Here is a 12,855-nt window from a genome sequence, read left to right on the forward strand (position 1 = left end):
TTGGAAAAAGAGTTTCAGTGTTTCTCACTACCATTAGACCCAGAAACTCCATTGCTGGGTATTTACTCAACAGAAATGACAACGTATGTCAACACAAAGACTTATATTTAATACTTACCCATTACTGAATAAGTATTCATTGCGGAGATGGTCACTTAATTCACACTTGGTCACTTAATTTGTCAAACTCAGTAAACTGTATACATTAAAAGGGTGAATTTTACTGTATATAAATTATACCTCAACAAACCTAACTTGTAAAAAAAAAAGTTCATTCAAAAGTCAGCCCTCCTGACTCTATCCAGGCTTGTCTAAATACTTCCTTCATGTAGTCCCATCGCTTTCTAGGCAGGTATTGATCAATTATCAGTTTACTGGGTCTAAGACTCTTGTCTTACTCATCTCTGGATCCTTGACACTAAGAACAATACTGGTAGAAAGCAGAAGATCAATCAATGAACCTAAGTGATTCTGGCTATCATCCTGATACATCTTAAGTCTTACTTTCCTCTAAAATTTTGTAATTTTATTATATCGGATTTTCTAGTAGTACGTTACTTGTTACACCTATTTCATAGGGGGTTTTCAACTTTCCACAATGATACTTAGTTTCTAATTTTTTTTTAAATGTTTTCTCTTTCTTTTGTTTTCTGTTATACGGGCATAACCAATCTCTTAAGGAGACACCAGAATGCTAACAGTCTGAAATTAGGGCAAGTTTAGACAAAAGCATAGCTGGGTATTTCAAGAAGACAACCACCTAAGGAATGTGTGAATTGAAAAGCATGATGAGGCTATCTTCTCTGGCCAAAAAAAAAAAAAAAGACTCCCCTACAAGCCTATAGCCCTGAAATTCTAACGTTAAGAAGCACCATCCCCCACAAAACGCAGATGATTTAAGAAGAAAAATAAACAAAGTAATTAATATCATCGTCTACCCACAGAGAGCCAACTGCAGCATGTAGGAAGATGGAAAGGTATGTGCCCCAGTGAAGAGCGCTCCATGACCAGGCTAAAGGCAACAAGCATCTGGTACTAAAGGAGAGGAGAAAGACCCTAAGCCAAAAGTCATTATTTTATATAAGTATTTGTTAAACCAGGCCTAAAACAGAGGGAACAAATATAAAATTTTAAAAGATTAAGAATGTGTAGCAGGTTAGGATTTAGTTAAGGAAAATATTTATTGCGTACATTGTTCTGGTCACTATAATAGAACATAAAATAAAGTATGGTAAGCAAAATAAGGGCAGAGTTTTGGTGTTTCATTTTAATCTGAAAAAAATATGAAAAATTGTTTAAGAGAAATATACCAGAAAGTATATACTGAATAAATATTAATGTCTGTAGCTATGACTAACATGTTAGGGTTACCTTTACCAGTATCCCACAGGTATCACAAATAGAAATGGTATTTACTCCAAGGTGGGATGGGTGGTTACCAAAGACTACATGTATATACCAGTGAGGTAGAGCACAAAGAGAATGAATTCTTAAGTCAGCCAGTCCTGATTTAAATCCTAGCTCCCCCTACCAGTGAGATCTTGTTCAGCTTCCTAAATTCTCAGAGGCTCAGTTTTTCCCATCAGGAAAATATGGGTAATAGTATCAACCTTCACAAGGTTGCTATAAACATTAAATGGTAATTACCCATGACTGGGGATGAAAAATAGGTTTCATTTCATATGCAGTTCTGACATACTGCTAGTTGCATCTTGGTACTCTGTGTGAGAAAGGACCGTGGAGCTAGTTCTGAGCTCAGCCAGAAGAGTGCTATGATCAGTTAGCTACATCAGCCATGGTGTGTGAGCAGCAGTATTACAAGCCAGCATTTATCATCCCTGTGCTCAATAAACACTAGCTCTTCTTATTCTTGGAATAACTCAACTCTACTTCTCATAAGAGAAGTGTTTATTTACATTGTATAAATAAATATTTTTTTAAAAATTTATTTAACTTAATTTGCAGACCCTAGTGGGGAACATCCAATAAGACAGAAGCGTATTCTTTCTCACCCCCTTCCCCCAGAAAATCCTCTTAAATTAGGAGCTTAAGGGGGTACTTCGTAAATTTCTTCAGTTATTTTTTAAACTTGGCAAAAACTCAAACTTCTATAATTAAGTTAATAATCATAAAAGGTGTATCCTTTATAATAAGGAATGTAGAATCAGAAGAATCAACAAAAAAGATTAGACAGTTTATTAGAGATGACAACTATTTGAAACTGCAGTCTAAAAATTACCTGCTGACCCAAATATTTTAACCCATCCAAACAGACTTTCCATTCAATCAACAGCTGATAGATGTCCTCCTTTCCACCCCATATCTTCACTACAAAACAAGACACAGATGTATCGAGACGGTCTGGCATTATTCCAAAGTCAAGACTCCGCCATGTTGGATTCTGTTGATGAAAATGAAAACATGCCTTAGGAAAACTGTAACTTGTTTACAGTTATTTCAGTTAGGTTGTAAATCATTTTGTTTTAAAAAACTGAAAGAACTCACGAATACATTAAACTGGAAACTTCGGTGAACCAAGACACTCCACTTAATATGAAGAGAAAGATATTGGTACTTTTTAATTTCTCTATTTATTAGAGTCATTAGAAGGAGCATATATTCTAATCTCTCAATAGCATGGCTTCATTTGGTAATTCATTTATTTATTCAACACATAATGCACAATTATTTAGAAGAAAAATATAAACAATGCGCTCAAAGTACCTCCAATTTATTGTTGGATTCAAACCTCTATTTAAATAATTACATTGCTTCCTGAGAAGTCCAGTAACAGAATTATTCAAAAGGTTACACAGCAGCACAGGAGGGAATAACAAATTCTGAAGGAACAGGGGGAGACATTACACAGGCTATGACATTTTACTTTTAAAGGACAAAAAGGATTTCACCAGGTTAAAATAAGAAATTCCAGGCAAAAGGAACATAAACAATGGCTCAGGGGCATGGAACAGCAAGGTATAGTCAGGGAACTAAGACAACTGCTGGAGTACACAACACAAGAGTGCCAGCACACAAAGCTGGAGAGAGAAACAAAGGATTCTGTGCCAAGGAGTACTTTACTACAGATAAGAGGTGGGGCCATTGAAAGGTTTTAAGGTTAAGATTGAAAGGTTTTTGGGGGGAGGGTATAGCTCAGTGGTAGAACACATGCTCAGCACGCACAAGGTCCTGAGTTCAATCCCCAGTGCCTCCATTAATTAAAAAAAAAGAAACAAACCAAAAAAAAGGTCAACTTTAGGCTCAGAAAGAACTTCATTTTTCATTAAGAGTATTATCCAAATAATTAAAACATTCTCTGAAAAGTAAAAATGTTAAGGGGCTTTAATAATTTCAATAGATATGAACTATAATGCATCAATTTCTTACTTTCATTTATTTCCCTCGTATTAAATGTATTTTTATTGCTGAATGTAACCATAATCAATCTCAATAAACTATAATATAAATAATATATAAAATTATAATCAATCTCAATAAATTATCAATTTTCATATTATATAAATCAATAAATCAGAAGGGCCTCATATAAGGGTAACTGTTTTTAGCTTTACAGCATTTTTTCACCTGATCAAAGTAGGAAGAGAACTAAGGCAGTGATTTTCTTTTAGGGGATATATTGGTGTACGTATTTTGTGGGTTTGGCTGTGAAGTTTCAGGAGAGGGGACATGACTTCCAGTTTCATGACACTTAAGTCTGATGTATCTTTTTTCACTTGTATGTTGATTGTTTTTCTTGCCTGATTTCCTTCCACTAAAATAAAAGCTCTGATAGACAGGAACAGTGCCTGATTTGTTTGCCACAAGATCCTCAAAAGCTTGAGAAGTACCTGGTATACGCTCAATAAATATTTGCTGAATGAGTGAATGAATGTCTGATTAACCGATACAGATGTCTGAGGACACTGAACGATGATCAATAAACAGCATAATGATAACATAGTAAACACATTTGTGCAATCAGTTATATACTGATTCCAAGCCACACAAGAATTTCAACCTAAAATCAATAGAACTCCATTCTTAAATAACCCCCAGTCTCTATCCTCCCAAAGTTGTTTTAGCAACCCTGCAAAATAAGGGTAGAGTTTCATTTAAATATGAAGATGAACATTAAGGTCTAGGAATAACTGTACAGACCTGTACCACAAGAAGTGTTAAAAGCCATTATTCAGGCTGAAGAGAAATGACACCAGACAGAAACTTGGATCCATATAAAGGAATAAAAAGTTATTTGGTAAATGGTAAATACTGAGTAAATACAAAAGACTTTTTTTCTTATCTTATTTTATGTCATATATGACTGTTTAAAGCAAAACCTATAACTGCATAGAGGGTTTTATAATACATGTAGAGACCACACATGTGAAAGAAATGGCACAAATGACAGAAGGTGAGTAACTGGAACTACACACTTACAAGGTTCGTCTGTTTTACATGAAGTAATTAAGGGTACATATAGTAATCCCTAGAGCAATGATTTAAAAATTAATGCAAAGTACAGCTGAAAAGGCAAGTCAAGAATCTGAAATAGAATATTAAAAAATACATACTGTATGATGATTCCATTTATATGAAGTTCTAAAAGAGGCAAAACTAATCTAGGGTGAAAATGATTTCCTCTTGTAGGGGGAAAGATTCGGCACAAGGGAAATGTCTGGAATGACGGGAAATGTATATATCTTGACAGATGTGTGTGCACTTATCAAAATTCAGCTAACTGTATAGTTAAAATTAATGCATTTTTAGTTTAAAATACACAGAAAGTAGCCTTAGAATTGGTAATCCTTACCACTGTAAAAAGCCAATCTGCACATTAGAGTTCAATACTTATTTACAGGTTTTTTAAAAGTAAAAGTTATATACGGTGAAATGCATTAATTTTTTAATCACTGCTCTAGGGATTACTATATGTACCCTTAATTACTTCATGTCAAACAGACGAACCTTGTAACAGTATAGTTCCAGTTACCCACGTTCTGTCATTTGTGCCATTTCTTTCACACGTGTGGTCTATACATACATTATAAAACCCTCTATGCAGTTATAGGTTTTGCTTTAAACAGTCATATATGATATAAAGAAAATAAGATAAGAAAAAAATAATCTTTTGTATTTACTCAATATTTACTATTTCCCAAGTACTTTTTATTCCTTTGTACAGATCCAAGTTTCTGTCTGGTGTCATTTCTCTTCAGCGTGAATAATTCATCTACCAGGTGCTCCTAACTTTATGTTACCTGCCAGAATCTCATCCTCATGCTATCCACCCCTTGACTATCATCCGCTATCTCTCCAGGTCATTTTCTCCTCTGCCCTGATCTTCAACTCTCTTACCCCATGTCTCTGTCATGCTTGCCTAGCAAAATCTCAAACCACTCCCCCAGCTGAGCCATATTAACTTCTTAGCCATTCCTTGAAAACTTCAAGTACACGCCTACCTTTGTGCTTTCCTACTTCTTGGCCTGGAACAGTCTTTGCCAAGAGACATAGCTTGTCCCCTCACTTCTTTCAAGTGTCTGCTCTCTGACTACCATAGGAAAACAGCAATCACCCCTGCCAGATACTCCCTTATTCTGCTTTATTTTACTCTATTATATTTACTACCATGTAACATATTCCAATTTATCATCAATTCTGACAAGCATTTTTCTTCAATTTTAAGATGGATTCTGACTTTAGAAATAAATGTTAATAAAATCAATAAGGTCCTAAACTCTTTGACCACCAGGTGGCAGTCATCAGGCGTCACTGTCTCTACATTCACATCCTTAAAAATAGCTGTTCTTATTATCAGTTCTCATAAGTTAGGCACACTATTGGCACTACATGTGCTTAGTCCGTCATTTAAAACATCCTATCAACCAAACTCCCATCAACAGAAGAATGGATAAATTCTGGTATACTTGCACAATGACACACTATAGAGCAAACTACAAATACAGCCCACAACATGAATGACTCTTAAAACACGAAGTTGAGACATGGAAGTCAGACACAAAAGAATGCATACTGTATTCTTTTCATTTATATAAAGCTCACAAACAGGCAAAATTAATTTATGATGTTAAATGTCAGGAGAGTAATAGTAACTGAAAAGGGTAAGATGGGACTTCTGGGGCACTGAAAATATTCTATTTCTTGATCTGGACATTGGTTATATGAGTGTATTAAATTTAAGAAATTGAGTTTTGACTATGGAACAAAGGGTGGGACAAATCAAGAAGACATTCTGCTCTATCTGCTCCCTAAACCATCCCCTCCCCAGCTCTCAACTGACTGTAGACCACTTCTGTTTCCAGGTGAGCCAGGATAGGAGGAGAAACTATATTCAGTAGCTACTATATGTCAGACATGGTGCTAGTCATATTATATATCATTTAATGTATGTAGAACAAGACCTTTAATGGTAACCAGCGCTCCACAAAGATGGGCTCCAGGAACCTGTCTGGTTCAGGATCCAAATCTATTATGGTATTTCAGAGACATTTAGAGGACAGTTTGATGAAGAGGAAAGAGTATTAGAGACTTGAAGACAAAGGTCAAGACTGGGGTTCTGGTCCTGTAGTATGTCTCTGTGAAAGTCACTGAGTCCAAATGTCAGCTTCTCAAGATCTACCCCATCTCCCTTACAAGTTGTTCTAAGGATCAAAATGAGATAACACGCAATAGGATTCCGTAAATAAAACACATCACTGATATCCACTTACTCAATTAACAAATATTCACTGAGCATCTACAGTGTTCTAGACTTTAGGGTTTCAGAGGTGAACAAGACTGGCAAGGTTCCTGCTCTAATGGAACTTATGTTTTGGTAGGCAGGAGACAGATAATAAATAAAGGGACAAGAGTTTTCCAGGAGTGGTAAATGCTCTAAAGAAAATAAAACAAGGTGATGTGAAAAAGAGTGGAAAGGGAACTATTTAGATGGAACAATAATAGAAGGCCTGGCTGAAGTGACATAGCTCAGACCTCAAAGGATTCTTCAGTCAAACGAAGACGTGGGGAAACAAGTGTTGTAGGCACAAATAACAAGACAAGCTTGGCATGTTTGAAGCACTGAAAAAAATGAGGTAAGCCTGGAATAAGGTAGGAAAAGTGTTAGGAGATAAAGTTGAAAAACTGGACAGGGGCCAAATCCAGTCCAATGGTCTTGGACTGTTAAAAGGATATTATCATTTCCATAAAGCTCTTCTTTTTATCAACAGGTTGAATAAAGTGAGACATCTATGTAAATATCTAGTATATACATTATCAAAAGTAGGACGTTTCCAACTTTCTGAGTGATGCTACTACCAAAAAACAAGCGGAAGGATTCTGTACATGGCCCTAGACATAAAATTCTTGAGAACTATATCTAACAAAGATGTCATTTATTATTATATTTGGCAAGTGAAATAGTCAAAAATCTCTGGAGAAAATAGAAGTGACAGAATTACAGAATTTGAGTTGAAAAAACAAGTTTTCAACAGAAAAAAATACCATTTTATTCAGCAAGTATTTATCAAGCACCTATTTTGTGCCAGGCATGCTCTAGGCACTAGGGATACAGCGATGGACAAATCAATGAAGATTTAAGCAATAACTGAGCGTAAGATTTAACAGTAGATGTGCCATAATACCAGAACTGAACTTCGATTGATTTTATGTCTTAGCATTTTCTGACACGGGAGTTATAGGCTTAGTCATATGTACCTGTCAGAGAGCAAACTTACCAAGGAATTCTTAATCACTTCACTTCTATAAAATTCTGGAAAAGAAGAAAAAGAACAATAAGTGATAAGAAAATAAGCTAACTCTTAATCCTATACCTTCTTTAACATCTGTTACAGTAAAAAAAACACTTAAAACATTTTCAAGGGATCTATTCTCTCCATATCTTTATCTGCAAAAAGTAAATTAAAATAGAAATAGTGATTAAGTAAGTGTTTGAAAGGGAAAAACATTAGTAAAGAAAGGTCAAAACCTTTAATATTTAATTCAGTGATTTTCGCCTTACTGTCTCCTTTTACCCCAGATTCTAATTATGAGCCCTTAAAAACTCAAGACTTTCTTCTCCCTTACGTATTGCAATTCTCTACAACAGATTCTATACGCTCTGTTTTTCTCCAATGTCTCCAATGATTATCCACTGTAGTACTGTGAAAAGAATACTCATCTAGCAACCAGGTAACCTAGGCACTAGTTCCATCTGTCATTAACATCCTGACTCTCATTTCCTTGGGCTCATTTCTTCATTAGACAACTTAAGAGAATTAGGCTAGTAATCGAAGGTCCTCTGTAAGCACTAAAAATGTCATGATTCTACAAACTTTCACATATGTTGTAAATGTTATGAAACCTGAAGATACAATCAAAAGAGAAACTGTGTCCCAACAACCCTTGAATATTCCCTCTGCCAAAGCCGCTTCTGTGATGCTCTGTCAATGCAGAGCCTAGAAGAACCCTTGTATCCTTATGTTGCTACAGGGTAGTATTTCCCAAGGGTGATGCATATCCAACTGGTATAGGAGATGATTTAGGTGATACAAAAACAAACTTTATTTTTTTCTAATATATTGAAATGTATGTCTCACAGACTCAACCCCTAACTGTACGTTTCATAAGAGCAGTAGCATTTGTTCTGTACAGCTGTGCTGTTTTCTCAGCATATTAAGCTATTCCTGGCACAGGGTGGCATGCAATAAATTTTTTACTGTATCAACAACTTCACAGATTATGCTTAGACAGGAGTTTAAAATAATGAATTTTTAAAAATATATTAAGCATGTAACAGTATAGATGAAACTCGAGGAGTGTGGAACTTGTCAAAGTAGTCCGCAGGACTAAGCTTGGGAATTGTCAAGCAGTAAAGGAAAAGTGGACCTGGGTATAAAATTCTTATGGACAAGCTCTTTTGGTTAGAATGTTTCCTGACGAACATACCATCAACATTAATCCTATCCTTGTCTTCCTTTAAAAAAAAATTATAAATAGGATAATTATTCTATTTTGTGGAGAGACAGTCATAATGAATTAAGTGAAAAAAAAAAAGTTCCAATAGAGAATTTACGACAGGATCCAAACCTTTACAATTATGTTAACAATGTTTATCTTAGGTGATAGGAGTAGGTTGCTTACTTTTATTTTTTGCTTGGCAGTTTTTTAAGTTTTCTCTTTTGAATCATCTTTTAAGTAAGAAAACACATAATTCTAATTGTTTTAAAAGGAATCTTCTACTGACAAACATTATGCTAATTTTGGATATTTCGAGTAATGTTATAAACAGCCTTTGAAAGATATATATCCTAAGACACCTGAATCTATAAACTTTTAGAAGTAAAACTGCAGGATAAAAGGAAAAAATAAAAAGGAAAAATGAATTTGCTCGATATTGCCAAATTGTTCTCTAAAAATATTGTACCAATTTACAACCCTATTTAATACTAGGCAACCCTAAGTATTATTCTTTTCATTTTTCCCCAAATGAATTTTAACCAATTCCAACCATAAATTGACTACCTAAATATACATATGTATGTATGTGTATAAATAACATATACATGTTTTTAACGCATATGCATATATTCTGATTTATATGCACCAAAAATGTTTTTAGGGGAAAAAAGATTCAGTGCTAAAAAAGTGTCATTTTTTTTATTGCAAGGTACTTTCACTTAATACACTTTTATACTGTCTGAATTTGATGCAAGTATGTAATACTTCGAAAATCAGTGAAAAAAGAAACATAAAGATATTCCTTTTTTTTCTTTTCAGAGAAAGAATTCCCCAATTTAATCTGCAAACTGTCTAAATTAAAGTCCCCAAAATAAGTATCTCCAGCTCTAAAAAGATGAATAGCATCATTATTTTTTCCAAAACTTTGCTGACTAACTGTATGTATAAATGAAACTAAATCTGTCTTCTCTATTAGGCCCTCAAAATGAACTTGCTAATTCAAATGAAGAGTCCACAAAGGAGCCATACAATTTAGAAAGGAATCACCAAGTCTGAGGTAATTTCTAGAGTGTTAAATGTGGGCCTACACTGTCTATCATTCTGTTACATTTAAAATATTACAAATGAAATCAGCAGCATGGTGCAAAACAGAACAGTGAATTTAGAAGAATTTAGAATTTAAAAAAACAGCCCCAGTCTCCAGTGCACCATGTATAAGCTCGCCCTAAATAAGCCAATTAATTTTTAGGGATCATAGTTTCTTCACCTTTCAAAAGAAAATGACACCTGGAAAATAAAAGGGTCGTTTTGAGGCTCAAATGAAATAGCGAATTAAAAATACTTTATAAGCTATATTTTTATTGATACAATTCTATTAATTTTTATTAACAATATTAATTAATAGAATTAATTTTTATTAATAGAATTATATTAATTTGTATTAATTCAATTTGAGCAAAACTATCTGACAAGTAAATTTTCAAAAAGGTATGGTCCAAGACTGGTTCTCCACGAAAGGGACTATTAGATACAAATGTTTCTCTATCCCATTCTGAGACCTGAAGAAACAAAGCAATCAGAGATTGCAGAGCATGATTCGATGGCATGTTTTGGCTGTTATACAGCATTCCATTTATTCAACAATTTTTTTAGTACCTCAATCCCACTCATAATAGAAGAAACACAAACTTAAACTACACTATAAAACTAACTTTCACCTATCAGACTGGCAAAATTTCAAAAGTTAGATTGCAGTCTATTGGTGAGGCTGTGGGAAAAAAGGGCCCCCGTACACAGCAACTGGGAACATCAACAAGGACAATTTTGCAGCGTTTACCAAAACTGCAAGGACACACTCTCTGTGCTCTCACTCCTTAGGACCTACTCGATAGCTATACAGGCATTCACACAAAATAATGTACAGCAACAAAATTATTCACTGCAGTACTGTGTATACAGCTAAATGCCCAATAGGAGCCAGTTAAATAAATCATGGTACATCTGTTCAATGCAAAACTAACAGAAAACAAAACAAAACAAAACAAAAAAATAGAGAAGCTCTCTATAAACCAGTATGGAAAAACATTTAAGATATATTAAGTGAAAATGGCAAGGCACAGAAATATACATATAATTTGGTACTATTTTTACTTGCATTTGCAAAAAGAATCTTAGGAAAGACAAGGGCGGGGTGGAAAACTAGGGAGATAGGACAGGCAAAAGGAAGACTTTAATATATACTTTAATATATTTATATATGTTGAACCAAGGACTGCATTCGTTATTCAAAAAATTAAATGAAAAGAAAAATATTACTTTGTGCCAAGCATTGTTCCAACTACTGGGGATAATGCAGTGAACAATGATGATCTAAAAGTCTCTGCCCATATAGAGCTTACACTCTAGTGGAGAGAGACCTGTATTAACCAAATAATTAAACATATAGTACATAAGATGATCTGAGGTACTGTGGAGAAAAATAAAGCAGGCAGAGGAATTAGTCATGTGGGTATCAGGAGGAAGGAGCACTCAGGCCAAAGAACAGCCAGTGCAGAGGCCTTCAAACTAAAGTAAACATGATGTATTCGAGGAACAGCATGAAGGTCAGTGGGGCTGGGACAGAGTGAACCAGAGTAGAAGGAGAAGAGCTCGGAGAGGTCAGAGCCAGGTCACAGAAGGCCAAGGAAACCAAGAACTGCAGCTTTTACTCTGAATGAAAAGGGGAGCTGCTGGAGGGTTTTGAGGAGAGAAATAACATGACCTCACTGTCATTTTAATAGGATCTCAGAGAGAACACACTGAAGAGGGTGCATGGGCAGGCAGATCTGTTAGAAGTCGACTTCAATAGCTCTAGTAAGATATGATAGTGGTTTGGAGGTAGTAAGAGTGAGCAGATTACAGATATACTCTGACAGTAAGAACCAAAAGTATTTGCTGGAAGACTGGATGTGGAATATATAAGAGGACAACCCAAGATGATTCTAAGGTTTTTGGATGAGAAAATGGAAGGATGGAGTTGCCATTTTCTGACAGAAGGAAGAATACAGGAGGTGGTTTAGAGCTGGAATATCAGAAATTCAGTGTGGAATATACCAAGTTTAAGTTACCTACTAGACTCCAAATGGAGATGGAGAGCAGGCAACTGAATACAGGGTATGAGGTCAGGGGGGACGTCCAATGTATTTTCAAGTTATTAGAGTGACAAGTGGTATTTCAAACTTCAAGACTTGCATGAGATCATCAAATTGGATTATACAGAGGTCATCTTCTGATGGGTTCAAAACACCTGGTTGGCATCCCAGGAAAGGACAGGCACGAGTGGGAAATAACTATGGCTGAAGAACAAACTTGATTTTATAAAAATTCCAAGTTTAAGTGGGAACCAGGATTGGAGCCTTGCTCCTCATTCATTAACACAAGGCTTTGTTCCCTGGGAATGTAATAAATGGTGTTTGATTCGAAATACATGAAAAACAGACTCTCCTAAGAGAACAAAAAAATGTCAAAAATCAAAAAATCTCACACATACTTTCTATGATCTGCCGTGATTTCAGCTAAAATAAAAGAATATCTTAGAAATCAGCATTTCAGATATTCTTCCAATAAAAAAAAATTTCTTTTGAAACTAAGAATTGGTGCCACTAGACAGGTAGTACAGGTAGTTTTGAGAAGAGCCAACTGGCTTTCTATCATGGTCATCCTACACCAAGGGCCACATAATTAATGATCATGCAACGAACATTCATGTTTGTCATCATGGGCCCATAGGATAAGGTGGTATTAACTAGGTGCACTAAGGAAACCTGTGGGTCCAATAAGAAGACCCGAGTAGACTGCGTTCAACCATGACATTTTGGATCAGGAGAAAGTCTTAGAAATCATCAACCCTCTAATTTAAAA

General features: G+C 35.1%; 1 protein-coding gene across 2 annotated transcripts in view; it reads right to left on the bottom strand.

The window, feature by feature from the left end:
- Positions 1–12,855, bottom strand: part of UVRAG (UV radiation resistance associated) — a 253,659-nt gene that overhangs the window by 213,383 nt on the left and 27,421 nt on the right. For both annotated transcript variants that reach the window (XM_006203319.4, XM_072969171.1), the window contains exons 3-4: positions 7,734–7,768; positions 2,240–2,401 (exon numbers count right to left, since the gene is read on the bottom strand). In XM_006203319.4, coding sequence (XP_006203381.2) covers positions 2,240–2,401; positions 7,734–7,768 — 197 coding nt within the window. The remainder of the gene's footprint in view (positions 1–2,239; positions 2,402–7,733; positions 7,769–12,855) is intronic.

Source organism: Vicugna pacos, chromosome 10 (assembly GCF_048564905.1).
Source record: "Vicugna pacos chromosome 10, VicPac4, whole genome shotgun sequence".
NCBI classification, from domain to species: Eukaryota; Metazoa; Chordata; class Mammalia; order Artiodactyla; family Camelidae; genus Vicugna; species Vicugna pacos.